The 23,687-nt window shown below is 41.9% G+C and overlaps 1 protein-coding gene across 1 annotated transcript; it reads right to left on the bottom strand.

Moving 5' to 3' along the window:
• Positions 1-3,972: 3,972 nt before the first annotated feature.
• On the bottom strand, positions 3,973-7,591 carry LOC133114195 (nicotinamide N-methyltransferase-like; the record flags this gene model as incomplete). Its single annotated transcript, XM_061223364.1, has 3 exons — positions 3,973-4,926; positions 5,445-5,652; positions 7,501-7,591. Coding segments are annotated over 3 exons (723 nt in total), but the record flags the coding sequence as incomplete, so codon positions are not given.
• Positions 7,592-23,687: the final 16,096 nt, after the last annotated feature.

Genomic DNA, 23,687 nt, shown 5'->3' with positions numbered 1-23,687 from the left:
ATATGCAACAACATAATCGCAGACAACAACATATTTCCAAACACTGACAGTGTAAGCACTACAACCATTTCAAGAGAGCTACAGAAACATCACATCAGGATGAAACAGTTGTACACTGTCCCTTTTGATGGGAACTCTGAGGGTGTCAAGGAACTCAGATACCAATATGAAGTTTATGAAAGTATATGTGAAGGTTTAGGACCACCACCCACATGAACAGTCACTTCTAGATGCAATGGCTGCTGGGTGTATGGACATAACAGTGGAACAAATCCAGGACTGGAAAAGGCATGCAAAGAGATGTTTTCCTCAGTGTATAGCAAGAGATAACATTCGGGGTGATGTTGATGAAAATCTATGGCCAAATGCAGAGGACAGGATGGATGGGCCAGGCCAACAGTAGACTTCTGATACTGATAGGCTGACAATACATGTGCGAATTACTGTATATAGTGAAAATATTGCTTTTTGGTATGTATTTGTTATTGATTGTAATGTATTTTGAGAAATTGATTGTATTGTATTTTTCTTTTCTGAATTACAGTATATTGCATTGTGAGAACAAACGTCAAAATACTGTTGCTTCTGTGATTTGTTTCTTTATCATATATTGCTTTACATTACACAGTAAAAATTGTTATTCTGGGTTTCCAATATAGTAAAACATTCATTCATTTACAGTTTACTGTAAATTTACTACACTCAGTCATGACATCTATGGTGAGAGGCAAACCAGCATGTCTTTAGCTGCTTGGCTTGAAATATTTGTGGATGCAAAAATAGAGGAAAGGGAAACACATAATATATGTATTTAGCAATGCTCCAAGTTGTTTGTGTTTTGTAGTTCATTGAACATTGAGTGACAAAGTAGTCTTATGGGAGAAAGCATATGCTGTAGTTATGGCAGCATGAGTCACTTCTGGATGAAATATTAAGTGTTTTGGTGGTTGAAGTGCATTTTGTACCAAAGGTTAACTGATGTGCTCAGGTGTGTGTTTCAAAAGCACACTGTGTGAAGAGTTTAGAAAAAGTGGACATGGTATTGAGACAAGTGTGAAAACGATTGTAAAACATAGTAAATGGACCTATAGCACCACCTGCTGTTGTGGAAGGTGCACATGTTTGCAAAAACCTTTTTTCACTCTTGCGAATCGTGTGACTTTTTAGACTATTTTTATGGTGAAGTTTAGCTAATTTGAAAAACGTACTTCGTACATGTAAAACATGTTTCATACTTGTTATTTGTTTGATAGGCACATTTTGTATTTGCAAAAGAAATTGTGTTTGTTTGATAATGGTGTTTTGCATGTTTGATGATCGTGTTTTTAATTAGCAAACCACGTGTTTGTTTGCGAATCGTATGACATTTGTAAAACGTGTTTTTTTTTTTTGCTAGTTCACTCATGTGACATTTGAGACTATTTTGAGACTACGATGATGATTCGCAAATTTGACATCATACTTGTAAACATGATCGTCTTTTTAATTAGCAAAACACGTGTTTGCGAATCATATTGCCAATCTTTCTAGCCTGGCTAGAACCTGTCTTCCCGTACCTTGCCGCAGAGGATGGATAAGGGTGTACCCAGTGCACGAATCTTGAGTATATGTAACCTATTCTGTTTCTTAATTACATTAAAAGAGAAATGTCCATTCTCTTCATGTATTTTTTGAACCAACGCCTCTCCCTCTGTCAGAGGCACGACTTGTTTAATCCCTACTTTATTAGAATTTACTGTCCTATACAGTCTTCTAATATTGTAGCTTATTCTATATTTTCTCGATTCCTTTCGAGTTCGAGTATTACGGTTTCACTACTTAGGTGCCTATCACCTTTCTCTTCAGTGCCAGTAATCAACTCGAGCCCCTCGAACAGGAATCTACTCGGGCAGTGCCTCACTAGGCCGTGAGCAGTTCTCAACTACTCGTGCCCCACGTTGGGCGCCAAAATTGTCGTGAGCCACGGACCCCTTGCCGAGCTCAGACCTCACGTTCCCACGAGCAGTACCTCACCATGAGGTGTCTCGGGGACGAACTCAAGTATTCCGAACGTTCTGGAGCCCTGGTAAGTTCTACTGAACTTCCAGCCCAGTCTCGAAGTGAAGGATGTGATGCAAATCTGGTATACGATGTCCTGTATTCAATGTATTCCTCTAAAATAATCTTTATCACATATGATTATAGTAAGATATACTTTATTATAATCAATCAAAAGAATAGAGTTATACAGATTACAGTATATATATCATCTTTCAGTTTGCTGATCACATGCAAGTCACATATACCCCTTTAGCTCTTTCTAATTTACCTTTCCACCATGATGTTTAAAAGTCAAGGTACACCCCTCAAATACCCATCCTCTTTGGCCTTAGCCTTATCCTATAGCTCCCCCTTCTGGACGTTTAAAAGAAACTATTCCTAGAATATTATATTTAGCTAAACTATAAAAACTTCTCTACATTTTTCCACCTTATATAGTACCTTAATGAGAAATAAAAGACATAAAAATAAAAGGAAACTTATAATGTATTACTTATATGTATTACTTTTCCTACTTCTACAAGTAATATAGATTATAATTACCACTCAAGCTTGATTATAGTTGTTCTGTGTGGCTCTTTCTTCAACAGCTCGTAGGTATCTTGTGAAGCAAAATTCTAAGATGCTATCCTAAGGTCTAAAAGCTTATTCCTTATATATCCTTTTTGCGTATAAGAGTGTACCTTTTTTGTTGAGAAATGTCCCCAATATATCGAGTGGGAAGACATTTATCTCTTATGCAACTTTTTAATGACCATATTCATCACTTCTGTTTGTCCCACTGTCATTTTCTCATACCTCAAAAGAAATTTCCCCAATACTTTATCTCATGTGCCCCTCCACCATCTCAATATACGAGTGGAAAAACACTAGCTTTTTTTGTATTTTTTTAAGGAATCTATTCATCACTGGTGTCTGTTTCAATGTCATAGTCTCTCCTTGACTTCCTCCACACCTTGACCTCATGCAAGCCAGAAGTTAGTGCCTGCCACCATCTCAATACACTCTTCAGGTGCCCCTTTTTGTGGCGCCTTAAGGGATCTACAAAAGAAATCCAGCTAATAGCTGAGTGTAATTCATCATTTAACTCCTCCACTGTTAGTCCTTTGAATCTATCCGATAAATTATTTGTGCTATAATCAGGAAGGCCCTTGAAGCCTCTTAATCTTCTTTCGGTATTGACATCCCTTCCGTTTTCCTTATCTCTCCTACATTTTTCCATCTCCTCATACTCTTTGATCTCCCAATTATCTTAATTGTTTTCCTCATCCTGTTGCTTTAACCAGGCCTTGTGCTCCTCCCCTGTAGGAGCAAGCCCACACGTGTCAACTAAGTATGTTATCACATCTACCGTCTCCTTGAATGCCAAACTCCCTGGGTCACCAATTTCCCGTTCAGCCTGTTCAGCATCTTCCATGGTCATGCTAGAACACATTCTATGCATGGCCTCAGTCAGGCCTTTAGCCTTGCTCTCTAAAACCCTAAATCTAAGTCCTCTGACTTCAGACTCCTCAGTGTCCATATACAGTTGTACATTTATCTTGTACCATATACTTCTCCTCTTACGGGAGCTTTTACTCCTACCCCATTGGCGTGTGCGAGGGGTTCACAATGCATTCCTGCCTAACCCATCTTCTATCTCTCATCAGGCGGGCCTAGGGCCGGGTCCTCGACAATATGACATTTGTTAAACTTGCTCTGTTTGTTTGCTAGTTGACACTAATTTCACTCCATACTTTCACATCAACAACAAGCAGTCATTCCCATGTCATTGCTTCTGTGTGAAAGGGGTATGAGCTTTGGGTGTCTGCCAGACATTCATTAAAGACAGCTACCTGTGGTCACACACATTTGTGTAATGCAAATTATGGAATCAATTCCTGGAAATCATAGCAACAGTGTGAACCCTGACCAATGCATGCACAAAAAAGATGGACAAATGCTGAAACTTTTAATATGATTAATCAATTTTCAGTGTAAACATACCGGATTCATTTTCTTTATATGTTCCGTGGTTGTATTGCTTTGCAGCCCATTTATACAGTACATTACATGCATTTGGCAGATGCTCTTATCCAGAGCGAAGTATGTCGAAGTGCAAAACCAGAAGGAAGAAGGAAGTATTATAAGTGCTAGAAGTAACAAAAAATAATGAAGAATAGAAAGAAATAAGTATACATCAGTGATAAATACCATACATTACATTACAGGGAGGTATGGAGGGGAGTGGAAAGGTGCAGCCTGAAAAGGTGAGTTTTCAGTCTGCGCTTGAATGTTATCGAAGTCTCCACAGGAAGGTCATTCCACCACTGTGGGACCAGAACGGACACCAGTCCTGACCAGGAAGTGCTGCTGCAATGAGCGGGAGGCGCCAGACGTCCAGACGTAGCAGAACGGAGAGGTATTTTGGAGTCTGAGAAGCTTGTGGAAGTGCGCTGGGGCTGACCCAGGTTAATAGTCAGCTATTTTTTCTGAGCGAACAGATAAAAAAATGCGTTGCCATCACAGGACTTTTTTTGCTTTTCTGTTGCAGGCAAGGTTTCGACCTGCTTGATGGTGAAGCCCTGATCCGTCAGCATCTCCTCGATCGCGCTCTGACTGAGAGCCAGAGTAGAGAAGGTCTGCTTCCCCTCTCGGTAGTACGACTGATCGAGGACACCGAGGAGCACCAGCACGCCCCCGGGGTTCAGGAGCGCTGCTATACTCCTGAGGACCCGGCGGTACGTTCCCTGGTCCTTGCAGGCCGCCTCCAGACACAGACTAGACAGCACGCAGTCCGCCGGTTCCACCTTCAGAGGGTGGAAAGGGTTCTCCAGCAGAACGTCACATCTCAGAACCTGCTTCACTATCTTCCTCAGCCTCCGCTCCACCTCTTCTGGTGACCTGCTGCTCCAGAAAAGATGAAACACACACGAGCACGCGCACACACACACACACACACACACACACACACAAAATAATATTTACCCAGCTTCATATTGTCATCCAAACCAAGGATATACAGACTTTTAAACATTTTTTATGTGGGTTAGTTTCAAATACAAGCATAGATAAACTACAGAAAGGTTGATTCGGGACACTGTAGCCACAATAAGCAGAATACGTTGTTTTTGTCTTCTTCTTTTTTTGGGTGGATGGCCTCTATACATTTGCGTCTTCTGATTAGCCAGAACACAAATCTCACAGGACAACTTATATGCGCCTGTTGTAAAGCATTTTAATTTCTTAAATAGGCTATGTATAATACCCTCTAAATGGCATACACAGTTACGTATGAATTTTGATTATTTTTTCATTTTACTTTAAGCAGGATGTGATGTTAATTTCCTTGTGCTTATAATTAGGCGGCAGTGCATAGTGTGATTCTTAATATTACTAATATAACCATTCAAAGTGTATGCTACCTTCTGCCTTCCAGCTCACAGACAAACTGTATGATGGGACGCCAGTTAAAACAGCCCTTTTCGTTCTTCAGCCACTTCTCAATCTCTCTGCGATTCCCGTCGGCGATGTCGGACAGCACTATTTCTTCAAAGCATCTGCTAGCACTTATTATGGCATATATCGTAGGTCCGCTCCCTATGTCAATCACCCTTTTGCCCTCGAGGTTTCCTGAAATGTAAAACAACAGTAACTTACGAAAAGAACAAAACAATGTTTGTTCAGGAGAACGTGCGTGCCATCGTCGTCATCTGTGCATCCCCGCTAATCCCCCGGACCCCGTTAAAATGCAACACTTTGCCTCTACTGTAAAACGAAGTCGCCTGCATTCCCGGCCATTCTGACATTAATTAAAGCATGCAAACATAAAGCATCCCCTTTTCTCCCAATTTGGTAGTCAATTGTACACCATCTAATCCTATTAGTGTTAGAGAGCGTGGAGAGCAACATGCCTTCTTCAAGCCGTCTCGTCTCATGCTCGACCGTGATTCTGAGGCGCCCGGGGTGCTGTTGTGCGCGGCGATCCGCTAACCCTGGCAGGACCGGGAATCCAACCCCGGTCCTCGGTGTAGCAACTGCAACGAACTGCTCGCCAATATAATAGATTCTGTAAAAGTGTTTACGTTGTTTGTCTGTTTCAGACGAACTTGGTCAACGTTATAAAAGGGAACTACCAGGAGCTACTCGAGATTACTAAAAACGAAAATGCCGAAAATATCGCTCATCAACTCACGTCGCATAGTAAGTAGGATGTGGTTTATTTCTCAAGATGACAAGTAAAAAGTCGAAGTGTGCTGCCCAAAAACATTTACATAAATTATCTGGACAAGCTAAAGCTAAAAAACCCTAAATAAAATCATTATTCCGACCAGTCAGATGTTTCTGCGTGTTCTCACTTCGAGGTTGGAATCTAAGGAGAAATTAAATAAAGTTTTCGCAGAACTTCTGCATTTAAAACACCACATCACACAGTTTTTTGTTTTTTTTCGGGCTTTTTTGGTGCAATTTCTGGGAATCGTTTTGCTTTTGGTTTCAAAACTGAAACTAATGCAAAAGGCTGCACTGTAGCAGGCTCCGGAAAACAGCCGGCTACTCATCCAGTCAAGAGGGCAGGACTATCGGTAATTCTCAAGTGGGAGTAGATTCAGTTTCTTTACCTTGGTGGTATTGCTTTGCAGCCCATTCATACAGGCTAGTAGCCAGACAAAAACATATATCATAAAGACCGAGAGTGACTGAATTTCGTACAGCAATGCTTTAGGTGTGGTTCAGGATCTTTGGCCCCTGTACTCGGGCGCCCCTGCTTCGGAGCAGCAGTAAAACACACTTCTCACGCCCCACCTGTCACAAGCATTCAGTAGCTTCTGTAGCCCACTTACCTGATGAAAATGTGTTGTGCAGGTGACGAAGCATGAAGGGCAAAAATCCCTCATAGCTACTCGGATATACGTCAAAGGACTTTAAGTATTCCTTGCTGTCAAAATTTCTCTCGTAAAACTTTCCATCTGTAAATGGTACGCCATTTGAATCACTCATACTCACTGTTTGTTTCTAAGTGCCTGCGTGATAAGAAATAAAATCGTAGTGCTCGTGATGGTTCGTTCGCAAACGACGCTGTTCTAATAACAATAAGACACGTACGTTTTATGTACTTCAACTCTGTTGAAATCCAGTGGCCTGATAATCGCATATTCATGAAGCCCTGCGCATGGGAAGTACCCTCGATGTACTTTCCATCCTTTCTTCAGTGACTAAGGCAGCAATTTCTCGGAAGAGAACTCACAGGGGCATGTTACCAAACTAGTTGGCTCAGTAACATAGCTAGCCTATAGATACATTTGATGAGAAAATACATACACAGAAAGTACACAGAAAAAAATGCATGCGAAAAAGTATGTAGGTACACATAATCTGTGGCTGGCTGAGCTGAACCCACTGGGTAACCTGCAGACTTGGAGGCAGGGGGCACACCCAAATAAAGTCAATGTAACTATTAGCCTACATATAACCATTACCTACCATTGAAATCTGCCTTATTTTCGGTTTTCTTAAAGTTTGAAAAAATGTTGTGGACATAGTACTTCTTCGCCGGCAGTTTTCCTTTAATGCATTTTAATCAAATTTATATACAGTAAAATCGCCGGGAGCAGCGATTTTAAAAAGATGCGGGACAATATATAGTTGTTGCCAGCTGAATGCCATCAGTTCCCTTTACGACATTGTTAATTACAGCTTTGTAAATGAGTTACTCTGATTGGCCGCCTAGCTGCGAATTCATTATTATTGCAATTCGTAATAATTTTGGAAACTCCGAGGAGAAGACCTCCCCCGTCATCTCCAAGGGTCTGGAACTGCTAGCCGGCTGGCCGCTGAGACCTTACAGCCTGCTTCTGTCTTTAAAGGACTTTCATGTTATAGGTAGATAATGTGTACATATTAATACATATACTTCTTTCGGGGTCGTGGTTATTGATTACGTGGTCCGAAATTGTACTCCTGGTTATTGCAACGCAGGTTTATATCGATTCGTTACAATGTGTAATGTTTTGGGTACACAATCATACTAATATAACTCAGTTTCACCGTGCCTTCTGCCTTCCAGCTCACAGACATACAGCACCTCTCTTCGTTTCCCAGCCGCCTCTCGATCTCTCTGCAACTGCTGTCGTTGAAGTCTGACACCACGAGTCAATTTCTTCAAAGCGTTTGCTTGCACTTATTTTGCCATAGATTGTAGATCCACATCCTATGTCAAGCAGTTTGTTGATGTTTCCTGAAATAATCTGTTCGTGTGTCCTGAAGATTCCAATCACAAAAAGCCTTCCAATAAGTTTTAAGGCATTTGCTAGGATCTGAGCCGATAAGAATGCTCTGTACACTTCAGAATTTGTTCTGCTGCTGACGTCATCAATTAAGACAATTGAGCCAGTTCAAGTGAGCCAGTTTCAGTATCCATAACACTACTTCCGGCATTTCACAGATGAGGGCGGTGTGCTTTGGATCTTGAGCAGTTCCTTTCTTTTTCCCTCTCTTCCTGTCAGTTTTATACAGGTTAATACTCTCTTCTTAGTCTAAGTTTGTTTCAACTCTATAATTTGTTTAAAGGTACAATAGGTAATTCCGGACTTCTAACAGTCAAGAGAGGAATAGCAGTAACAAACACCTTCAAACCACAACACTGTTTATCCCTCTCCCTTCTCTGTGAATGTGCTGACATTTTCAACCAATGAGCTTGAATTATTGTGCAGCTATACAATGTTTTGGTACAGAGTGTCGGGCCATCAACGGTCAATTTTGAAACCTGAATTTAAGGACTATAAACACAGGCAGAGGGTGAGTCAACATGTCAGTGAGCCTTTACAATGTTTACATACACAAATGTTTCCTATTGTACCTTTAATATATACATTACATTAATGGCATTTGGCAGATGCTCTTATCCAGAGCGACGTACAGTTGATTTGATTAAGCAGGAGACAATCCTCCCCTGGAGCAATGCAGGGTTAAGGGCCTTGTTCAAGGGCCTGATGGCTGTGTGAACCAGTGGTTTGCATGCTCTGTGGTTATGCTCTTCACTTTGTTCTGTCACATCTATGCTTACATCCTGTTCTTGAGCTGGTGATTTCAACAATTTTTCTTCACAATTGAAGGTATTTTTCCAAGTCATACAGTGGCCTTCCATGGTCTACCACCTTGTTTTCTATTGCTCAGCTGTGCATCCTTGCTTCCTAGCAATACAGTTGATTTTGACATACCCAATGTTTGCTCAATGTCTCTGGTCGATGTATTAGGATTTCATTACATTACATTAATGGCGTTTCTTTACCCCACAATGGCCCATTCCTGGCATGGTTGAGCAACAGACTCCAAAGTACGAATTCCATACCTAGAATCAACTCAAGACCTTTTGTTAGCTTTTATGTGCACAGGGAACTAATGATGCAATGACCTGGAGCTGAGCCAATTGTGCAATTACTTTTACTTGTGCAATAATTTTCGCTCAACTAAAATACGGGAACTACATAATTTCCTGTTATATCCCACACAGATTGACTGACGGATGTAAATACCATCAAATTAAAACGGACATTAAGCGCCTTTCGCATAATCAGCGTCAAAACGCTCAACACGGCATCAAGCCGTTCAATTTCTATGGTGGGAGCGTTGATGCGACTTAACAACCGGCAGTGCTGGATTCTTCCCATGTGTACGCCGTTGAATAAAGTGTTCTTGAGCAATGTAATCCTTTTGGCAATATATTTTTATCTTTGATATGTAGGGCTCTGTGACAATCATATCGGTGTACAGCCGCGTAATGTCTGTCGACATTAATTCCCTCCCAATTGCATCTTATACAGATACGCCCTCTGGTGGCAGTAGCATGGATTGCATCTGCCACCCTGCAAAATACAGTTTGCTGCTTCTTTGCGTAGAAATTTGACATTAGGAGAAAAAGTCACAGCACATTGGTCGCAAGTTGTTATATTTCCAACATGCACTGTGTGAGCGTATGCTGGTATACGTATGTGAGAAGAAGGCTGGAGTACTTTATTAGGAACATTTTTACTTTATTAAACCTACTTATTCATACGATTATCTAAGCAGCCAATCGTGTGGCAGCAGTATAATGCATACAATCATGTAGATACGGGTCAGGAGCTTCAGTTAATGTCCACATCAACCATCAGAATGGGGAAAAAATGTGATCTAAGTGACTTTGACCGTGGAATGATTGTCGGTGCCAGACCAGTATCTCAGAAACTGCTGATCTCCTGGGATTTTCATGCACACTAGTCTCTAGTTTGCAAAGAATGGTGCAAAAAAACAAGCAAACAAAAAAAAACATAAACGCCTTGTTAATAAGAGACAGAGGAGAATGGCCAGACTGGTCAAAGATGACAGGAAGATGACAGTAATGCAAATAACCACACATTACAACAGCGGTATGCAGAAGAGCATCTCTGAACACACAACGGATCATAACTCTACGTGGATAGGCTACAGCAGTAGAAGTCTAAAAAATACATCTAATAAATACATAATAAAGGGCTCACTGAATGTATATTGGTATATGTGAGCAGTAGGGTCGAGCACTGTGGGAGTGTATATTGGTATATGTGAGGAGTAGGTAGGAGCACGGTGTATGTGTTTGGGTAGCAGTATAGTGTTCAGATTCCAGAAGTCGCATGAAAAGACCAGTGTAAGCATAGCCACAGTGAACTGGGCAAGCCCCTTCCAATAAGAGCACCTGCCAATCGCTCAATACCCATGTCCAACAGCTGCCATCCAGTCACTATTAAGGCTGCCTAAGGGGTTTAGGCCTGGCTAGTAAAACATGACTGGACCAAAGCAAACCAAGAAGCATTAAATGGTAAATAGTAAATGGTAAATGGCTGGAATTTATATAGTGCTTTTATCCAAAGCGCTGTGTAATTGATGCTTCTCTCTCTCACACTCACACTCACACACACACACACACACACACACACACACACACACACACACACCAAGGACGATTGGCTGCCATGCAAGGCACCAAGCCAGCTCGTCAGGAGCATTTGGGGGTTAGGTCTCTTGCTCAGGGACACTTCGACACACCTAGGGCGGGATCGAAGCTGCAACCCACCGACTGCTCTTACCATCTGAGCCAATGTCACATTAACCCATCACTCTCTGCTATTCTCTTAAAATTGCCATTTTCAATGGCCTTGTCATTCTAATAGGCAGTTCAATAATCTGTAAGCCAGTCATAAGGAACATTTGGTCTCATGCGCTGGTCAGCTTGCTGACTTCCCCCTCCTGGAGCACACATGGTTAGCCCCCACCATTGGCACACATGCCTGTGGGGGAGAGCTAGAGAAGGATTTTCTCACATTCCAGAACAGGAATATTGGAGATGGTATAAAGATGTTTCATGATAATCCCAGGTCAGAATATAGTGATGTTTGGTGTTATTCTGATTGGTTCAGTGCGACTGGTGTAATGGTCTAGTTTTTGTAACAGTCTACCCTTGATATCACAACCATTCAGGAGCCGAGGGGAAACTGGGCAAAAGCTGTCTCTGTAGAAGCCAGGTGTTTTAGCCCCCTGCCGGGTGGGCCTGGCTGTAAATTATAGATGGGTGACTCACTTTTTAGAACTAAGGCCTGGATTTCGGAGATAAGGAGAAGAAACCAAACAGTCTGGGATGTCTCCTTTCCTTTCATTCACCCAAATCAGGTTTATCCAAAAGGTATATTACCATGAGAGGCACAAAGACATATTTACAGCATAATGCAGTTATCATGAAAACTCCCAACTACAGCATTCATAGATATGATGGGGCGGCCTGTAGCATAGTGGTTAAGGTCAGGAAGGGCTGCCATCTGTGAAGAGCCTGTGAGCTGGGGGTTGACTCGGCCATTTGTGAGGTGGGGGTTCTGGTGTGTGTCAAAAGGGACAAAGGACAATGCTGTTTGTAGTACCTTTTGAGGAGTTCCAGACCAGTGACGCCAAGATGATAAAGGAGAGATATATGGTGGGTGGATGAGCGGTTCCCGGGCAATTAGGCCATGTGGGCCATTAAAACTCCCGGGAAAAGAATGTGCCTAACATCTTATGACCCCACACCTGGTCACTTCCAGGGGGAAAGACTCCGGGCAGTACCACAGTGCCCTCCTTTGGGCACTGCTGTCATTACCCCAGGGACTACTCTCTTGAATGAAAACCTCAAAACTGTTGTTTAGATGGTCAATAGACCCGGTACAATATTGTAAACATTGCCCATGTGATCCTTGTTGTATTGCAATATGCCCATTGTAGTAATAACAGGAATTACATGTAAAATGGATACACAGGAGGGAGGTTTCATGATAAATGCACCATAACAAATATTAGGATAATTTGTTTGGTATGGATGTGATCCAGTAAAGTCAAGGAATCAGATGAGATACATTTCATACCAAATAGATTTTAATAAACCATAGTTTCAATAACTCAAGGGAAAACCTACACGTCCTCTCCTGGTAATCATCTCATTTTCCCTACTCAACAACCCCCAACGGTGGGGGTCTAAATTCCAGATTTGACCACCCCTCCAGGTTGATTTATGGCACTGCCGCCTGGTTTCAAACGTGTGATTTGGCATAAAAGCAAGGGAGACAGACCAATCTGGGAAGATCGTATTCGACTTCCCACACAACATGTCTTGGATATGTATGTATGTATGTGTAGCAGTGGAAGATCGCACTCGATTTCCCACACTGTGCATACTTTGTATATGTGTGTAGCGAAAGCAGGCTGGGTAAGATTTCACTCTATTCTATTTATCTTTAATTTGTCTATTGACTGTAATTGACTGTTTTATTCTACGCTAACTGCCTACCCGCCTGGAAATAAATTATTTTGTTTGTAACATGACTCTAATTCATCTTGTACCTTTTCAGCCTAAATTACAACTGAATATTGAGGGGGACAATGGGGACCAAGGACTGACCGATCGGCAGTCCCGTGGTACAGGTGATAGTTCTAAGCTGTGAGGCCAGCAAGTGTCTGCCAACGTAAAGGGTCGGCTATGCAAGGCTCTTGTGGTTTGACGTGAAGGGAACCCCTGGGCGTTACGCCGGTTCCTGTCAAATTATCTCTAAGGAGCCCAGTTAATGCTACGCCGACCTGGGCTCACAACTATCATGACTGTGTTGCATGTATTGTGTTGACTGGACCCTCAGCCTCTGAGTTCTACACCGAACTGAAATATTCAGCAATAATGTTAAATTGCGAGAACATATATTGAGTAATAGTGGCGCAGGTACGAGTCGAGTGTAATCACTCCCGAGGTTCGCGTAAATTCCAAACCTAAATTTCTAAATTATATATCTTAAATGGAGTCAGATCAACGAGTGGAACGAGAGTAACCACTAAGCTTTCAAAACGGCCCCGTTTACGAACTGAGAATATTAGGAATATTACTGATCTGTTTCAGGCCAGTTGTAAGCGGGATATGGGGCAGGTCAATCCATATCCGACCCGTGGCAACAGACCCAGTATATTCCTAAACATAATTGTGCTCTGTTCGTGTGCGGAGTTTGATAATAAAAATCTTTCATTCAACAGCCAGGAAAGAACACGTCGTCCCTTCACCTCCAGCTATTCCCTCATTGGTCTAGCTGTGCAGGTTCTACAAGCTCACAAAGCCTTTACACAGGATAAAACACACATGCCGCTGTTAGAAAGAACAGAAGCTAAGACCAGGCACCTCCAGCCTGTGGAATTAGTCTACAGACTCATATCTATCCCTCAATTCTTCGTAATCATTCTCTATTATTGAGAAAATCTTGCTTGAATCAAGGGGCACCACAAGAGGTCAGACCACTCCCATTCTTACTGCATAGTTCTCATTGGATGAGGCTGTGACACCATTCTCAGCCCTGCCTCTTAGATCACAACTGGCAGCAGCCAATCCTCAATTCACAAGCCAGTAATGACCCCCCCACCCTCACCATTTCCCAGCCAAATACAAAAACAAACGCAAGCTGAAATCAGTGCGTGTATGGGGAGTGTATCGACAGTATCAGAGACTGGGGTAAGGCCCAGAGAGCAAAGGGACAATGCCCACCCTCATCTGATCTGGACCATTCTTCTCCCCGGCGGCTGTTCTGTTCCACTTACCAATTGGGGCCAATTACTTGCCTAATTTTGCCAGACCGATGATGCCTCAAGGCATGTCTTGTTGAGCACATGCAGAGAAAACTATCAGCTATTCTTCATTAAGCCGAATCACCATTACGCCTGAGGATAAATCTCAGTCTTGAGATTCAATCAATCAATCAATTAATTTGTATGTATAACCCTCAGGAGGTGATTACTCTTATCAGTGTCTATGATGTATCTGTATTGGGCTTTACCACTGAAATATCCAGCTGTTGTAATGTCAGTTACTGTGGAATTGCCCTTAAAGGTGAATTTCCCATGTTAGTGACAGGAGAAAACAAATAGAAGTGCAGCTCTTATAGGGTATATGTCACTGGGCCAGCCTTTAGCCTAGCGGTTAAGCTGCTTAACTGGGTAGAAGGTCGGTGGTTCAAACCCCGGTGTAGCCACAATAATATCCATGCAGCTGTGGGCCCTTGAGCAAAGCACCTAACCCCACGTTGCTCCAGGGGAGATTGGCCCCTGCTTAGTCAAATCAACTGTAAGTTGCTTTGGATAAAAGTTTCAGCTTAATGTAATGTCTCTTGAGTTTTTTTACAGGGGTACATTTTTTTTCATAATATGAAGATGAGACTCACATGGCAATTAAAGTGAGTTTGACTGGTGAGGGGAAGGAAAGGGCGGTTAGTGTGTCCTTAAGAGCAACTGCATTTTGTGAATGGCTGCAGTTTGTGTGTGTTTCAGAATGGTAGATAACGCATCCGAAGACCTAGCAAACAATACAGGACTTTACATTACATTAGGCAGATGCTCTTATCCAGAGCGATGTACAGTTGATTAGACTAAGCAGGAGACAATCCTCCCCTGGAGCAAGGCAGGGTTAAGGGCCTTGCTCAAGGGCCCAACGGGATTAGAACCACCGACCTTGTGGGCCCCAGTCATTTACCTTAACCACTACGCTACAGGCCACCCTTTCATTTACTTTAATTGAACTGTTGAGCCTACCCATCCCAGTTTGGTCACATGTCTTACCAGCAGCTCACACTAGATGGCTGTCTCAGGCAGAAGATGCGTTAAGCATAACAGTCAATCTCTTATTTTGGGTCTGCGGTTATGTTGTACTGCAAGGAGGTCCTGGGTTCGAATCCCCGTCGGCCGGGGCCTCTCTGTGTGGAGTTTACATGTTCTCCCCGTGTTTGCGTGTGTTTCCTCCCACAGTCCAAAGACATGCAGGTTAGGCTGATGGGAGAGTCTAAAATGCCCATAGGTATGAGTGTATGAGTGAATGGTGTGTGTGCCCTGTGATGGACTGGCGACCTGTCCAGGGTGTATTCCTGCCTTTCGCCCAATGTATGCTGGGATAGGCTCCAGGCCCCCTGCGACCCTGTTCAGGATAAGCGGGTTCAGATAATGGATGGCTGGATAGATGGTTATGCTGTACCCCAATAATCACAATGAGTACGAACTCTCAATCCATATTAACATTAATTATGCACCCTAGAATCATCTGTGAACACAGAAAGTTCAGACACTTCTCTCCTGTTTTGTCCTCTTCTATCTCTTTATCTTCAGCTTTGCGCCTGTCTAATATGCCCTGTGATGTCAAAATCTATTTCTAACAGCAGTGCCAGAGAAAATAGCTTATGAGGTATTACTGTGATGTTAATTCAGCCTGACATCTGCTTAGCAGGCTGCCAGAAGTGAATTTGCAGTGCATACCAGAAAATGTTATACATCTGTATCAGGCTAATTAAAATTTCAATCAGAACTCAGAATTTTTAATGCCAGAAAGTTGATAGCACAGGGTCTATCATTTTCATGCAGATGAAATCATCCAAAATGCTGAATTCCGGCAAGTATTCTTTCCTTTGGTCAATATCTACTTCAAAGAATCAGGTCTAACCCAAACATTATAAAATAAACTAAAGTTATATTTCCTAAGAATATAAGAATGTGTGTGTAATGTTGTTTCAAATAGCAGAACAAGTTATTTATCTTATTTGATGATTAAGATTGTTTAGATGAATTTAATAGTTAACACAACATACCTTAGCTGTTACTGCACTTTGGTAAACAGAGACCAAACAATGCAAAAAAAATCAACGAATAGTTGTGTAAAAGCACATTTAACTGAAATGAGATGAAGAAAAAAAAAAACACTCTAAAAAAGAATTAAGTGACATTGTAAGTGTGACCATGATTAAGTTACACTCAATTAAATTACACAATATCACTGAAATTATTATTTATTATATTAATCCAACAAGTCATTTTGTCAGAAATGAACTTATATTATTTAAGTGCCTATATTTTTTTGGAATTTACCTAACTCTTTCCATTTTGCCCCCCTAGAGGGCAATTTCCACCTATTTTGTACTCGTCCGATGAAAGCCTCAATATCTCAAAAAGTATTTACTGCACACACGTTGTTGAAGACTTAAATTAAGGAAGAGGGTTGTACCATTCAGAAACTTGAGACAGAACAAATATATGTCTGAGCATGTACAAACAGTGTACAAAAAGATTACACTAAAATACAAAAAAAAACTAGAAATGGTTTTTATCGTTGAGCAATGAATATCTCAATTTCTAAGTCAAGGACCAACCCAAAACTGTTATTTTTGTGCACAAACTTGATCTGAATATCTGGTAAAGATATTAACTGGCATTCAAAATTCGATATGAGTTTTCCCAAAACTGCGCCCAGATGTCCTCAAGTGTCCCCAAATTTCTCCAAATACAAAACATCTGCATAACTTTTTGTCCAGACACATGAATGATCAGAAAAGCTTATTTTTGTGTCGCCCACTTTCCCAGAGTTCTATGTGGCAAAGCAAGATTCAGACTGATATTGCAAAATAAATGTTGCTATAGTTGTTGAAAAATGTTCCAGCAACAAAATTGAGTAAATTACCGTTCATGACGTACATAAAAACCTCACTCTGTAAATTCATATTCATTAACCCATACACTCCCTCCTTTGCCCGTCTCGTTGTGTTTTTTAACTTGAGCATTTATCAGAAAAGACCAAACACTGAATGGTTATTAAGTAGGACTTGGAAAAAGAAAGATATCTCCAGAGCTTTTCTTGGTCTTTGCAAACAAGAAAAATATTTTGGCCACAAACCACCAAGAGGGTTAGCAGAAATAAGTCAAGGAGCAGAAATAGTCAAGTTGCTGAGTTGTTATTGAGTTTCATTGAACAGCGCCATATCCAAATCCCAATCTCAGGCAGAGGGGTTTTTTTTAAATCATACTTTTCATACTTTTATTTATTTTTTTAAACTGAGGTCAGGATGTTTAATTTATTAGCTTTTGCTTTTGCTAAGTTATCTTTTCTGTAGAAATGAGTGGTCACATACACATACCAGTAAAAGGTCCACTTGTTCAGCTGTCAGTTCATGATGGACTGTGTGATAAAACATTCTTGTGGCCAGGTCTTAGAAGGTGAAGCATTTAAAAATGTTTTTAGATAATAAAAGTGACATGATATCTTGCAGTGAAAACATTTTCAGAAATTTTTATTGAATGTCCTTGGAGTATACTCAAAGTTTCAGCTAAGTAGAATATACACTCAGTGACCAATTTATTAGATAGCCCTGTATACCAGCTTGTTAATGCAAATATTTCATCAGCCAATCATGTGGCTGCAACTAAATGAATAAAAACAAGCAGAAATGTGTTCCAAGTGACCGTGGAATGATTGTTGGTGCCAGGGTGGTTTGAGTATCTCAGAAACTGCTCAAAGGCCCTTCAAGGCTTTGCCTCGTATAAAAATGGGGGGAAATAACAAGGGCATTTATTTGAACCAGGGCGGCACGGATGGTGCAGTGGGTAGCACTGCCGCCTCACAGCAAGGAGGTCCTGAGTTCGAATCCCGGTCGGCTGGGGCCTCTCTGTGCGGAGTTTGCATGTTCTCCCCGTGTCTGCGTGGGTTTCCTCCGGGTACTCCGGTTTCCTCCCACAGTCCAAAGACATGCAGGTCAGGCTGATTGGAGAGTCTAAATTGCCCATAGGTATGAGTGTGTGAGTAAATGGTGTGTGTGCCCTGTGATGGACTGGCGACCTGTCCAGGGTGTATTCCTGCCTTTCGCCCAATGTATGCTGGGATAAGCTCCAGCCCCCCGTGACCCTGTTCAGGATAAGCGGGTTAAGATAATGGATGGATGGATGGATTTATTTGAACCGAGGGCACCCCCTGTCGGCAACATTGGACACATACAGCACTGCACCAAATTAACTCCATTCAAGTTATTTCCCAGAGTAAGGATCTTACAAATAAAAACCTCACACTGCTATTCAAGTTTGTCAGGTTCATATGAGATTCATAATTCACTCTGAGGGTGTGAGGAGGATACAAGGACAGCTGTGAAAGTGCATCGAAATTAATATGTCAGATTTGTCAGATTCATGAGAAACTGAGTAACGAGAGGGTCGAAGTCACAGCCTGACGTCCCGAAGACAGATACCTTATATTCCACCGAGTCTTCACAGCCTACGTCGCAAATTAAAACACGCGCTGGAACGAGCATGTCGGCGTTGTTCAAATGTAAAAGAAAAAACTAAGAAAACGGAGCGCAAAACAATAACAATAAAACGGCCGCGAGCGCCGGCGTGCTGACCTCGGCTGAGTCATCCGAGGAGACGTTAGAAGGTGCATGTTTACAGCAGGCGTAGATAAGCGAAAGGAACATTTCAAAGGCTTCGCTCTTTAGTCAGAACAGGGGGGCAGGTTTACCAACTGTGGTCAGGCAGAGTATGTGTGGCCTGTCTTCCACACCACCAGGGGGAGTGAGATTGACTCATTTATTAGTAAATCATGTGGGGACTGCGGAGATGCCCCAGGAGATGAAGAGGTGGTTGGGGGGAGATGTTGGGGACCATTGGAGTGGGACCTATGCACATATTTATAGATGAATTAATGAACAGCTTCATGGTGGATTCAGGGGTAATCAACATTAGTCAATATCCATTTTTTGACAGCCTCTGTGAAAATTCACAATGAAGTGATCTGTCCTCCATCATGTTGTGCTCACCTGAACTGCATCTCCTGTGAACATTAATCTTCCCAATACCGAGAGCAGACTTGGGTCAAATACATAATCATTTTTGATTCAACTACTTTTCTGCGCTTCTCAGATGTATTGGGAGCTATGAAAATACTCATACTTGGCTCATTCACACCAGGTAAAATCAAATTGAGCACAGAAATGTATTTGAATCCAAAACAATGACGTATTTGACCAGGGTCTGATCAGCAGTGCCCATGTTAGGATGTAAGGACAAAGAAAACACACATCTGGCAGCTTCTCCATTACACGATTACATCTTACATCTTATTCATCAGAACAAACACAGCAATCAGACTTTGCCATACAAACCCAGCTGGGAATCGAACCTGCACCCTCAATGTTTCTGCAATCTCAGTTCCTTAAACGTTATGCTTCACAATTAAGTACTTTTGGTACATCTCAGTCTCTACAGATGGAAACCTATGTCCACCAGAGGGCGATGCTGGCCTACAGTATGATACCCTGCAAACCCGCCCTCTCTCCATACGCTCTACAAGCGCAGAGCGCATGCACTTGTTCTGGAATACAGTATTTGTCTATTCCTTACACCATGTGAATGAAGCTGTAGTCCACAATGCCAACACCCAAGATGCTAAATCAACAAAACACAATCGTTTTTTGCAAAACAAGTTTGTCGTTTATTACATTTTACATTTACATTTTAGTCATTTGGCAGACGCTTTTAATCCAAAGCGACTTACAAGTGCATAGGTTCTACCACAAGTCAAAGCATCACATCCAGAACTAGAAAAATACACCTGGACTGCTGTTCTAAACATATAGTCGTCATCATAAGTGGAAATTTTTTTTTTTTTTTTTTGGGGGGGGGGTTAGACAGGGATAGGGGTATCAGAAGGGGGGGGCGGGGTAAATCAGGAGGGGGGACTAAGGTAGAGTTTGAACAGGTGTGTTTTGAGTCTGCGTCGAAATAGGGGGAGGGATTCTGCTGTCCTGACAGTGGTAGGCAAGTCATTCCACCACTGAGGAACCAGAACGGAAAACAGGCGTGAACGTGCAGCTCGACCGCCAGGTGCCCGTAGAGAGGGAATCGTAAGGCGACCAGAGCTGGCAGACCGGAGTGGTCTAGCTGGGGAGTAGGGAGTGATCAGGGATTGTATGTAATGTGGGGCAGTCCCCTTAGCAGCCTGAAATGCCAACACTAGGGCCTTGAATCGGATGCGTGCGGCAATAGGAAGCCAGTGGAGGCCAATGAGAAGCGGACAAATAATAGTTTATGACTGCTTTCACACAAAATGCAAATGACAACCATGTTTTTTTGCACAGCAGTAAACGCATGATACAAAAATCATTGAGTAGGTCCCACCTGACTAAACTGGCATGCTTTGGTCACCGCAGACAATAACAAATGAGTTGATTACACCGCTCCCTCCCCAACTCCTTCCTCCACATCTCCTCCCCGCTGCTGCAGAGTAATGCTGTTCTGTTTGTGAAGGCTTCCTCCTCAGCGTCCAGTAGGACAGCGTGTCCAGTCCCCTCTCAGCATACATTAGGACAGCGTATCAAGTCCCCTCTCTAGCTGAATCAGCATGCAGTAGGACAGAGTATCTAGTCCCCTCTCTAGCTGAATCAGCATACAGAAGGACAGCGTATCTAGTCCCCTCTCTAGCTGAATCAGCATACAGTACGACAGCGTATCTAGTCCCCTCTCTAGCTGAATCAACATACAGAAGGACAGCGTATCTATGATTGTTGGTGCGGGTGATTTGAGAATCTCAGAAACTGCTCATTTCCTGGGATTTTCACGCACAACAGCCTCTAGAGTTTGTGGAGAATTGTGCGAAAAACTAAAAACATCCAACGAGCAGCAGTTCTGCAGGCAGAAAGGCGTTGTTAATGAGAGAGGTCAGAGAAGGGTCAGGCTGGTCGAAGATGACAGTAACGCAAATAAACACACATTACAACAGTGGTATGCAGAAGACCTGTGGATAGGCTACAGCGACAGAAGACCAATAAGTCTAAATAAATACTCAATAAAGTCCTCACTGAGTGTAGGTCTTACAAATAACAAACCTATTGCCCTGGGGATAATTATAACCCCACCTTCACAAATCACAATCTGCAATCCAATGGGAATGGGACACCCTATACTTAAACACAGACCACTACACTCCAGCATTGTCGCTTAATATTGGATTAAAGTAAGTACTGTATTACACTGTTTGGCTTGGGTCTGAATTGGTGGTGTAAATTTGAGGAAGCATCAATTCTAGCTTACCTTTCATGTATTCTCATGCCAGATCACAATTTTCACCCAGTGTTATTTTTGACAGGAAGGTTTAAATATCAGAAGCATTATTATCATTATTATTATGTTTTTATTATCAAAAACATTATTTGTGTCCTGCTACTATATGAGAAATGTATCAAAGATTAGTCCTTTCTTGGCTGTGGTTTATACTGAGAGTTCATTCATGCTTTAATTTATTCTTGGTTTGATTACGACAGTTATTTGTCTCTTCTTTGTACTGTCTGTCTGCAGACAGTTGAATGTTCAGCTTCTCGGCCTATTGCCTCAAATGGTAAATGGTAAATGGTAAATAACACAGCTTTATAGAAACCCCAACCTGGTCTCATTGTACTGGCTTCCAGTTTCTTTTGCATGACTTTGAAACTACATTACACACTTAACAGACACTTGTGTCCAGGTACAGGCAATGTACAGAAGTGGAGAATATCAGCGTTTGTCTCAGCAATACAAAATGCGTGATCACCAAAACGGTATGGAAGATCTATTTATGATGAATAAGTGTAATGTTAACCTAGCCAACAATTTATACTACAACTAAAAACAGCAACGTTTAATTTTACTCCTGCATACGCATGTACAGTATGACAATTCATTTTGGTTTCTGTTTATTTCAATCACAATTTAAAGAGTTGATCTTTCTTTTGAAGATACAGCAAAGTGTATTTTCCTACCATTTGGTATACTCTGCTAGTGTGAGCATAATGATGCTATCATAGATAACATGCTAAATGACCTCCCTATCTGAAGAAGAAAGTATAAAAACACGTAGAAATGCCTTGCTTAGATTCAGAAATGACGAGGAGAAAAGACAGATTTTCTTTATGTACTTTAGGTACTGTATAACAGTTGCACGTATTTGCTAGTTGAATCTATGTTCAGAAAAAGTGTTTCTGGTATTGCTTGCTAAAGTTATTGGACTCACTGGGAGATGGTCCTGAAGGGGCTGACCAAATAAACAATCTAGAACCCATTGTTGCATCAGTGTCTGCTTTCCCAGGAGATGTCTAATTTGTAAAGAGTGTTGGGTACATGATTCTCCAAGGAGCTGACATTAAAGTACCTTGGAAATTCCTGCTGTACCCTTGGAGGGCTCGTGCAGCATGTTGATGAAACCCCACGAGTCTCCCTAACAAACTGAGCTGAAGAAATAACACTTCAACACAGCAACAGTCTCAAAAACACAGTATGGTACTCTAGTTTGGAGTTGGCAAGTCCAAGTTTGTGGTGGACCCTGCTCCATCTGCTATAGCTCCAAGGCAAATTGAATATGATGGGATGCCTTTCAGGTTCAACAATGCTCCTGTGAACATTTTGGAGGCTTACACATTCATGTGCATGTGGGAAAGTGACATTTTGCTGATGTGTTTGGATGACATCATGGTATATTCGCCTGACCTTACCAACTGACTCAAGGGTTTCAGAGTCTATGCAATCAGGGCCCCAAACTGCGACCACTGAAGTGCCCAAGTCTCAATTAGCGCATGAGTCCTGGTTACAACCAAGTTTCAGTTAGCGCATGAGTCCTGGTTACAGCCCAAGTCTCAGTTAGCGCATGAGTCCTGGTTACAACCAAGTCTCAGTTAGCGCATGAGTCCTGTTACAGCCCAAGTCTCAGTTAGCGCATGAGTCCTGGTTACAGCCCAAGTCTCAGTTAGCGCATGAGTCCTGGTTACAGCCCAAGTTTCAGTCAGCGCATGAGTCCTGGTTCCAGCCCAAGTCTCAATTAGCGCATGAGTCCTGGTTCCAGCCCAAGTCTCAGTTAGCGCTTGAGTCTGATCTTAATGGTGCTGTACCCTGGAAATATTCCAGTGGGAATACAACACTAGGGCTTCAGTAGAACCTCAGAGAAACTAACACATATGGAACAAAGGTTGTTTAGAACACTGATATTTTCGGAACACAGAACGTCTTGCTGAAATACACCAATTTTACATAATTAAATATTATTTCAGTCTCACTTATTCATTTAGTCAGAATAACCCAATAAAGCAACTAAAAATTTAAAAAATTGTCATATAAAGTGCTATCAAATAACCAATAATAGGCTTTTATAGGCTTTCAAACTTTCAATCGTCAAATATTTGTACTGTGTAATAGGACCCCCTCAAAAACAATACCACCTGAAGGGGTTTATCCTAATAATAAACCTTAATTTAAACATGGAAAATAGTCAAATAAGAAACAAATGCATGTAGGCTGGTAACATTGACAAAGTGACACATTCACATTCTTGTGGA

This window comes from Conger conger, chromosome 16 (assembly GCF_963514075.1).
Source record: "Conger conger chromosome 16, fConCon1.1, whole genome shotgun sequence".
Lineage (NCBI taxonomy): Eukaryota > Metazoa > Chordata > Actinopteri > Anguilliformes > Congridae > Conger > Conger conger.
The sequence above is the reverse complement of the archived record's forward strand: the minus strand, read 5'-3'. Positions and strand labels throughout refer to the sequence as shown.